The sequence below is a fragment of the Calliopsis andreniformis genome, chromosome 9 (genome assembly GCF_051401765.1).
Source record: "Calliopsis andreniformis isolate RMS-2024a chromosome 9, iyCalAndr_principal, whole genome shotgun sequence".
In the NCBI taxonomy this organism is placed as follows: domain Eukaryota; kingdom Metazoa; phylum Arthropoda; class Insecta; order Hymenoptera; family Andrenidae; genus Calliopsis; species Calliopsis andreniformis.
The window spans coordinates 13,072,591-13,082,656 of record NC_135070.1 but is presented as its reverse complement, the minus strand read 5'-3'; the positions used below and the strand labels follow the sequence as shown (position 1 = coordinate 13,082,656).

The 10,066-nt window shown below is 36.5% G+C and overlaps 1 protein-coding gene across 1 annotated transcript; it reads left to right on the top strand.

Moving 5' to 3' along the window:
• The first annotated feature begins 4,432 nt into the window (after positions 1 to 4,432).
• LOC143183636 (uncharacterized) lies at positions 4,433 to 8,491 on the top strand. The gene is made up of 4 exons (XM_076385280.1): positions 4,433 to 4,570; positions 5,709 to 5,871; positions 7,493 to 7,779; positions 8,223 to 8,491. The coding sequence occupies exons 2-3, from the start codon at positions 5,715 to 5,717 to the stop codon at positions 7,759 to 7,761; spliced, it is 426 nt and encodes a 141-aa protein (XP_076241395.1). The 5' UTR covers positions 4,433 to 4,570; positions 5,709 to 5,714; the 3' UTR covers positions 7,762 to 7,779; positions 8,223 to 8,491.
• Positions 8,492 to 10,066: the final 1,575 nt, after the last annotated feature.

Below are 10,066 nucleotides of genomic sequence, written 5' to 3'. Positions count from 1 at the left end.
ATTACGTCATTATCGATACATTTTTGTCACGCTGCTTAGCTCTTATCTACATAGGAAGTTTCATAGATGTCACTGGATACACACGACACGCACACAACATGCATCATACGTACATTTGAACCTCGTATAATTTAGAATATCTTTATATAATATAAAGGTTTAAATGCATTAAAAATTAAGTTTAATTTTATTCCCATACTTCCACTTTCAAGAATTAGATCCCACAATTAAAATCATCGATGATGAATATAGACCTACCACCTAACGTATTTTTCTGTCACATTCGGAGGCTCGCGAGCTACCTTACCATCCTTGTCATGCCCTAGGTTATCAACCCAGTCTAAAAGAAGATTACAGCGCCTCGAGTGCTAAGAATTCAAACTAAATATTACCGCAAATATTTCAAATATAAAAACGTAGAAATTTTCATATCCTGCTTGATAGTATTAACAAAAATTTAAAAAGAGGTAGGAGTTCCTTCAGTAGACCCCGAGGAAGATCCACATCACCTGAAGGAGTCGCGACGAATGAAACATTCATGCTCCTGCAAGGGTATTTATACTCTCTCAGAGAAGATGGGGAACCAATCAGAAAAGTTCTTCGGGTGGTAGAAAATTTCAAAATTGATCGAACGAAGAATAATTTGCGAAAAATTGATATTTTCCATAAAATAATCATCGCAGCGACAATTACTGCTACATGTATTGTTATTAACAATCGCACGCAGTGACTCGTGCAAATCACTAACATTTATAATTGTTAAATAATAAAATATAAAGAAACTAATTACTAAGAAATATAAAGCACAGAATTATGAGATTGCAAATTTCTTTATATTTCGTTATATTTTGACTATGTGTAGGTCTATAGAACAAGAATTTACAGATTTAAATGTACATTTTAAAATGCTAATGAATTTGATTTTGATAATTACATTCTCTTCCTTTTGCAGCTTATAATGGTGTTTTACAGTAATCTTCTATCCAGCCAATATTTAAAATTGATTGAATATTTCTTTAATAACCTCGGGGGTATGAGACGTTTTATAGGATTTTGCGATATTTCTCGATGAATTATATTTCAATAGCTTATACGAATAGAATAAATCACTCTGATTGTTCCACATCATTGCAGTTTTATTCATTTGAGAGGTAGAAGTTGCGCTCTTCATCCTCGAAATATGCTACGAACTACCCCTGTAAGACTGCCACCCACTTTTTTCTCCCTTCTCCTTGTAAGCAGTTAAAATGACTCATGAAAGTACTACTAGGGTTTGTACACTTACTGCTAATTGTTCGTAGAAGAAGTACGTAAGTAAATCGATGTAAACCAATGCGGAAGGGTCTTTACCCTTCTCGAGGGTAGCTTTCGCGTAGTTTCTGCGTACCATCTAATTGAATTAGTTCGTGCAAATAGGACGTAATGTTACATTAATTATGACAATTACTGCGAGAATTACCACGTTCAAGTATTTGAGAATTTCATTTTCCTTTTCCACCAATTTCATTTCAATCGCAACTTCTATTGTATGATCGTAAAAAAAAACAAATTTATCCTAAAAAATAATTAACAAAAGACGAAAAGAGACAATAACGATTCTAGTAAATCCTCTGCAGTAAACTGTAGGATAACAGTTATCAAGTTTCGCGAAATAATTATCGAAGTGCAATGAGAACTGGACGGAAGTTCGTCACGGCTCGAAGAATGAAGGAATTTCGATTACGAAAGAGTTGAAACGTCGAGACCCACTGATTAATGAGATACAGGAACGCTTGCAGATCCGTGTCGCTTTAATTAATTACTCTGACAATTATCCAAGAAATTTTGAACCGACACTGTGGACAGCCCACATTGGGGAGACGTTCTAGAATCGAATTATTATGCTTTCAGCATTATTCTTGTCAGACAAGTTATTTACTTGGACCTAGAGGGTCATCCGATAACAGGTGAAGAAGGTTTTATTATTTAAATTTTACGAGAAGTGTCTTACCCTTTCGTCTGATCTTTGATAAGAAAGAGACTAACCTTTGGAGCAGTTCAATATTTACCATGGCGAGACGGCGGCAGAAAAATAATGACCTTCTCTTTTATTTGCAAATTCTGAGAAGCAATATTCTCATGATTAATTAAGAATGCCAGTTTCGTGCTTTACGCCCGAGAAACGTCTTTAAAAGTGGACGCGCAACAAGTGTCGCGTTTCGTTTTTCCCCCGTTTCTCCAGATGGAAATGTACTTTGATTGCGGGAAGTTCTTCCCCCAGAGGTTGAAATAGGATAGTAGATCTGGACTGTGTCCGGGGAACAATAATCGACTAGGACTTAGCTAGAATCTTAGCGGAAATTGTCTGGTCTCTGGGATTCTCTAATTCGTCAAGCGAGATTTTCGTTGATTCTCTGCTAATACACAGATTGTTCCTGATTTCGTTTCCTCTGGATCATGTGCGCACATTATCAATGGAAATGTAACTATTCCTTTTACTCTTTCCTTTTCCTTTGAATAATCTCAATAAATAAGGTTGACGAATTTAAAAACCGAAGGAATGAATTTTTTTTTAGAAATTCACGATCTCTGGTTACAGACCACTTCGCCGAGCTGTAAATGGACGTTGTAACTCGTGGAAGGTGTTAGACCACTGACGATAACGGTTTCCGGGCCGTCAAGATCGTATTGATGACAGTCAGCAAATAAAATGCGTGCGTGCTTCAAGAGCCCAGAAGATTTCCTTCTTCTTGGCCATTTGTTTTTTATGTCGTGGCGTTTTACGAGCATTGCACTCGGCAAATTCCCGAGCGGGCCGCTGGAAAACCTGGAAAATCGAACGTGAGCGAGTTCAGCCTGCATGCAACCCTTGGTCGACAGTGCATAGCGTACTGATGACAAAAAGAATTCAGGTTACATCTCGATTAGGTTTTTAGCGCATAGGTATTTTTCGTTTTCGGACCTGAGTTTCGAATTCTTTCGCGCTGAGAAAAATAGACTTTAGCTAAAAGAAATAATTCGAGCGTTTTAAGGATGGACCGGAAGTTACGTCGTTTGGTTCAATGGGTCATGCAAGTTGCAGTAATTGCGGAGTCTCGTGAAAAATTCACCAGCCAGTTGGAATGTCGAGCAGCTGCGTGTTGTATTTTCCCGCTTTGACGTAGGTGAAAGGCTGGAAGGCGAGATGAGGTTTTCGGAAGACACTTTCGAGGAGGAATCTCGAAGATTTCTCGCTCGATTGTTCTAGCTTTGAAGCAAATACAGTATGAACATGGTTGAGAGGTTGATTGTAATTTAAGGATATAATGAGGTATTTAGAAGCTTGCGAACTCAAGTTTGAAGATTAAAAATGAGATGAGTAATTGTGTAATGAACGAGGGCGTCGAGCAGGGCATGGTTGTAGGGGTTGAAGATCGCAAGCGTCTCGAGGTAAGGGAGAAGAATTTATTTTGATTTAGGTATACTGAAGCTTTTCAGTTTATAATTTAAGGGAATAGAAAATGTTAATTATTCTCTTTTCTCGTCTTTGATACAGAAATGTAAAAGTAATATTAGGTTCACATCTTGTTCTGTATAAGAGTATTAAGTGTTGTTGGAATGTTCTCGGTCTGACGCGTTTTAAATTTTTAAGTATCTTTTACAGTATTAGGTCTTATACTACTTAACTTGATGCTAGTTTATAAATAACTTTAAGGTGAAAAAAATGTTCAGTCTAATTTTAGATTAAGATATTTTTAGACTTGAAACCTACGTTAAAAAATACTTACTTTAGAGCCATGTAATGGTATATTTAGTTTTATGACATTAAGTCACAGGTGACATGCACTACTCAAGTCAGACACCGCGAAGCCAGTAGAATAAGTCTCGAATCAGACACACTTCACACGTATTTTGTGTATTTTCCTGACAATTAATAACTCGAAAACGAAGTTTAAAACACAATTTCATTTATCTTTATTTTCGTCTTATTTTAACACATAGAATCACCCTCTACAATTTCTGATACCCCTTGCCGAACATCCTGTATATTCTCTCATAAATTATCGTATCACTTTTCACAATAATGTTGGTAACTTTAGTATTATTTCAAAGGCATTTTCTCTTTAGCTTAAATTATGACGAAGTGCTGGTATGGGCAACAGGTGGTCATTAACACCCCCGAAAATTAAAAAGAGATCTCTTCTAACAATAGCAAAGCGTTCGATACCCTCAGGAATGCCAACATTCACGGACACTCAAACGTCATCGGCACGGATGAGCATCACGATGGGTTAAAATTTATCGCGGGCAGCAAGCAAATCGTCGCCAGGGAACGAGGAGAGGGCACGGCGAGCTGTTGCGCGATTGGTCGCTGTTAGGGGTGTCTGAATACTTCGTGGGTGGTTGGGAGCACCTATATAAAGCGTTTCACGGATCATGCTACATCGCAGTCGCTCTTACGTGTTGCTTCACCGCCGATTCCGACACTTTTTCTTCGTTGAATCACGGTCCCGGGTCACTGTCTCGATCGTTTCCTCCTCTACACCGGGAATCGGCCCTTTGCTTCCAGTTATCAGGCCACATCGATCGCCGAAAATCGTGATCCTGTGAAGTAAGCGTTTTTCGAAAACGCATATTGCGGTGTGCACGTTGGAAAATGGTCTGATTTTGCTCGGTGAAGTCGTGTCGTGATCGTGAACGAAAGTACATACCAGGAAAGTACATTGTTTCGCAACAATTGTTTAACGCGATAGGGAACGTTCGATACACGAAACCGTAGAGTGGTTCGCGATATCGTGGTAGCATTGTTGAACTGTCTGCTCCAGAAGAGCTCCATTTCGACCTTTTTTGTAAATGGGGAAAAAAGCTTGGCGACGTTGCAATACTGTTGCATTCATCTGAACTTTGACTTCGGGAACGAATATCCGGGCGTTGATTGCTGCTTTAGAAATAAATTCAATATTATGTTCGACAGTTTTGTTCATTGACTTAGGGAACATATCGTTGGTTCTTCTAATTTTGGTTACTGAATATAAGTATTTTCGAATTGTATTTAATAAGTGTACATTTTTTAATGTATCGTAGCGGCAGAACTACTAATTGTAAGATAAAGTCAAAGAAAATTTGGTAAGAGCTTCATAGTAGTGTAATGAAGGATTAAATATACATGGAGTTCGGCAACAGGTGTCAGAAATTTTAAGGGGTGAATCTATATGTCAAAATACGATGAAAATGAAGGATCCCTAAAACAAAATAAATATCTAGAATAAAAGATGTCTGAAATTTATATGAAACGTGTCTGACTCGAGACTTACTCTACTGACATTGCTGTGTCTGACATGACTAGTAGCACATTGGCAGTAGAATAAGTCCTAATTGTAAGTCAGACACTTCATGCGAATTTTAGGCATTTTCTTAACAATTACTAACTCTGACACGTAGCGTTAAATACATTTTTATTTTATTTTGATATGTAGAATCATCCCTTAAAATTTCTGATACTTATCGTCGAACACCCTATATATCTTCCCCTAAATTATCGTGTCACTCATCTTTACAATTTTGGTAGCTTTAATATTATTTTAGAAGCATCTTGCTTATTAAACAAATGGATGAAGGCTAGTTCAGTTCTGGAATCAGATGCACTGACCTCCTCTTACAGCTCTCGAAGGAGTACTTCTTCGAGGGCTGTGAGAAGTCACGAGAAAAAATCGTGGATCAGTGAAAATATCTAGGCATTGTGTTTGCAGGGTAAAATGCTATCGCGAGGTAGAAAGATTCAGTTGGTGCCGTGCTTCAATAGCGTTGAGTTCGTAATGTGTTTGTGGATAGCGTGTGCAGTTTTAACACTGGTTGCCTCCCATCAGAGTTTCTACACCCACCGTTATGGTAAACGGTTCGAACCACGAATAGGTGAGTCTACTTCGAAATAAGACTGCCTTTCTATCTACTGCACTCTTAATTATCGAATTAAAATAAACCTTTAGGGACAGTTTCATTTCAGTACAGGAGAGGCCAGAATTAACTAGCTTAATATTCATTCTGTTTAATCTAACCATAGTTGGTAATATCATTGGCCTTGTTTTCCAAGCAAATACAAACGAATATGAATATTTTATTATAATTACAGGTTTCATGTCACTGTAATTACAATCCTCAGTAGAGCAATGATAATATATTTGATATCTTAATATCACGCACGTTATCGTTCCCATGGATCCCATCCAACATAAAAGAGAAGTAATAGTTTTTCGACGCGGCTGTGAAATAAAAAATTTCATTCTACTAATTCACATATCATGCTGAAGGGGATGCAGAAAGAAACATTAATAACCTTATAACACGCGCACCGAACAAGTCATGTTAAAATCCATTAACATAACTTCTTTCAAATACAAATGGTTATCGCTTCCTTCCTCCAAACTCTGTGCTAGAAAACAAACAGAAAATTAAAAAATGAAATTTCATTTATCAGCATTGTGCAGAACAAAGAATTTTTCTATAACGAAATAACTTTAACATATTATTTGCAACTACAAAAAGTCACAGCGAAGTGCATCATTAAATCAATTTTCTGCCAGTTTTCCATTCAACGTTAGCCCAACTATGGTGGTGTTAGTCTTCAGCGTGGGCCTGTTTTCAGTAGCAGTACGAACAGTGTCCAGTAATTTCCTTCTACGCTCGTACCATCTGCTTTTGCGATCGGTTCTCTAATCAGAAGCATTGTGGTCGTTTCGCGGTTGACAGGGTAACGTCGTCTCCAATTAGACCGTTTCTGGTTCTTGGTTATTCGATCTTTTCGCCATGAACACGATCCCCAGGCCAATTCGAAAGCAAATGGAACCGTGTGATCACAAATAATGTCCCATCGACAAATGCATCCGCCTTTGTTGCATTCGATGCGCGGTAATTGATAATTGACCTGCGTTTTTCTTCCTAGGCGGTTCTAATTAATGGAACTTCGTCTTTTTTATAAAATGTACTTGTTAATTCCTCGTTTTCTATAGAAGAATAAAAAACGAAAGTTCATTGATCTGTACTAGGTGTTAATAATTATTATCACCGTTTGATCGATGTCCTTTTGATTCGCTGGACTAATTATTTGTTGGTCGAAGCGGCTCGATGACAAAGGGCTGTTGAAAATTGTATTACATTGAATATACTGTGGTAAATGGAGGATTAAGGTCCATTGATCTTAGAGAGGATGGAACATGGAAATTGTAGGACATTTAGAATTTAATAGTTCTAAACTTAAACTTAATACTTCATATTTATTAAATGTAATATCCACCTATGTAAATTTAATATTATATTTTAAGTATATAAGATGTCCTATTATTTACGAGTCTTTTTAAGAAATAAAGAATAAAAAATAATGGGATATCCTATAGGTATAGGCATAGGATACCTAGGTAGGTATCATATTCAGTTGTACATGCACAGTAAAACTGTAGACTTTAAAGACAATTTTTTTAAGAACAGAAGGGATTACTATTGTAACAGCTTTTCGTCAGAAAATGTGTTGCAATTTCAGTTGCAGATAACTCGTTCATTACTGGATCTAGATACGGGCGTAGCGATCCGTCGCAAAAGTGCAAAAAAGTGCCAACCTTCCAGGAAGTGCAACCCCCTGTAGACATGTCCACGCAGCTTAATAGGTACGAAGAGCGCATCCCTCAAGATTTTCGGACCGCATCTTTCGAGAATCGACTCAGTGCTATTCTGGATTTCATGTATCGCGCCAACGGCGCTGATCTTGAGCGAGACGACGACAAGGGCAATGATCTGGATTTTCTTTCTTAAAACTTCATCGTGCCATCGGTAAGAATGATTCTTTTTTTTATTCACGATGAGTTTAATTGATTAGTCGTTCGATTCGTGACAATAAGTGTGAAATGATTAACACTAGTATCTACCACTGAGATAATACAGAAAATAATGTTTCTAAAAAGTAAGGTAGGTTTGAGAAATAATAGTATCGTCACTTTGATCGTTCTGATAGTTCTAGTGTTAATCAGATGATTTACTGCTGATTCTGGCATTGAACTCACTCGTAGTCTTGAATTTAATATTCCATGTACAGCATTATAGTTTTCAGCGTTACATTAAGTTTTCAATATAATGTTAATATAATGTAATGGGGAGTTCTGTAGTGTTTTTTAGTAATTATTATCCCTTTGTCAGATGAGTTATGGGTGTTGGCGATTTTCTGTTAAAATGTGACGACTTCTTATGATGTTCAACATTTTCTTATTTTTTTACAGGCGTTTTCGAGGACTCGTTGACTATTTTTTTCAAAAACAAAACAAATGAAGCAGAGAAGAAGGAATAAAAGATTGAACAGGAGGTTCGATAATGATTTATCGATCCGATTAGCATATTTCGGTTTTTAGTATAATCATTTCTATCCAACTCAAAGTGTAACATTTCTGAGAAAATCGATCGAACACGCAGATGAAAAAAATATATAAGCTTCAGTTCACGCATCGTAGAATTGCGTGTTCTGTTTCGAGATGATTCCCCTTCTTTTCTTTCTGAAAATACTTCCCTCAGTTTTTTGCCTCTCTGATCCCACATACATCCCTCTTCGTATCCTTTGGCATTTTCTGACATTTAGATTTAATTAAATGTACTTGGAAACACGTAGAAACGAAAAAATCTTTTATTGTAAAAATTAATAATATCCATATAAAGTTTCATTTTGCAGGAAATGGTTAAACTGGTTTTGTATACAATGTTTAACGTATATAATATATATTTTAATAACAGTATTATTAATACTGTACGTAGTTATATCAAAGTAAGTAGTAATAATCTGAAAGTTACATTTTACAAAGTTTATAATAATCCCAAACTGACATTTACGTTTTTCACTATCTAAAATTGATGTTTGATAAAAAATAGCCTAGATAAAGTTTCATTGTTCCAAAGACTCATCGTTTCTTATTTAGTTTCTGCTTTAACTTCTCTCTGTGTCTCAGAGTGACATAATACAAAAGGTGACGAGTTTTTTTATAGCAATCCACTTTGTAACCATCTTTTGAAGTCAGCTTGATTATCCCCACGAGACAATCAAGCTGTTTCGCGTACCTTAATACAGCGTAATCATTTTTGCAAAAGTTTAGCTGGCGCGCTAGTAGTAGAGGTCCGTATTAGGTCGGCCCACCGGGAAATTCTTTTCGGGATTTTATTAAATTTCAACATCCTGAGGGACTTCTACCTTGTCTTTTCCTTCACTGGACGTCACTTATTAATTATTTAACGTTGCATCCAAATTTCTTGTCACTAATTAATACTTTTAAAACACCTTCGTTGCTCTTCTTTAAGCGCTCCCCTTATTCTTCACTTATTCGACTTGCGTCGAGCTTCAATCATTTCACATTTCACTTCTTGTTTATGAAAAAGTCTGTTTCTCTATTCCTCTTTTTTTTTTCAAGTGTCTACCTCCTACGTAAGTACGAAGTACGCAACTAGTTTCTATTGCAATGGAATAGCGAATTCACGTTCGATTATTTTATTTCTGTTCGTTCATTTTTCGTTTATTTTTGAAGCGATTCGAGTGGCCGGTTTTTTTCACCTGAAATTGCAAAAGCGATAGCAATAACGTTTAATTCCTCGGTCAAGTGGCTGTGCTCGAACGATTTCGAATCGATATGGTTCGTTCGCGATAATTAAATGGTCCGGAAAATGTGAGACACCCTCGTTTATGCAACGCCCGCGGTCTTTGAACGATTGTTCTCTTTCTCGTCCTCTTCGATCCAATTGTTTCTGTTATTGTTCCTCGAATCAATCGGTGTATTAAATATCTCCGAGCCGAGATACATGTTCACACAAATGTAAATGCTGAATAAATGTTGGATTCATGCTGGTTAAATGTTTGTTCATAACGTTCGATAATGATCCATTCAGACGATGTAGACTCGAATAAATAAATAATGTACTGTCAAAAGAGACATGAATTCAATTTTGTTTTACGAAACAAGTCATATTATTAAGTAACAGAATTTTTAACTATTTAAAAAAAATGAACCTAAATCAACAGAATATACAATACAGTTGGATTAAAACTTCACAGAAGTCTTCTCCACAAGAGCAATATTTCTAAAAC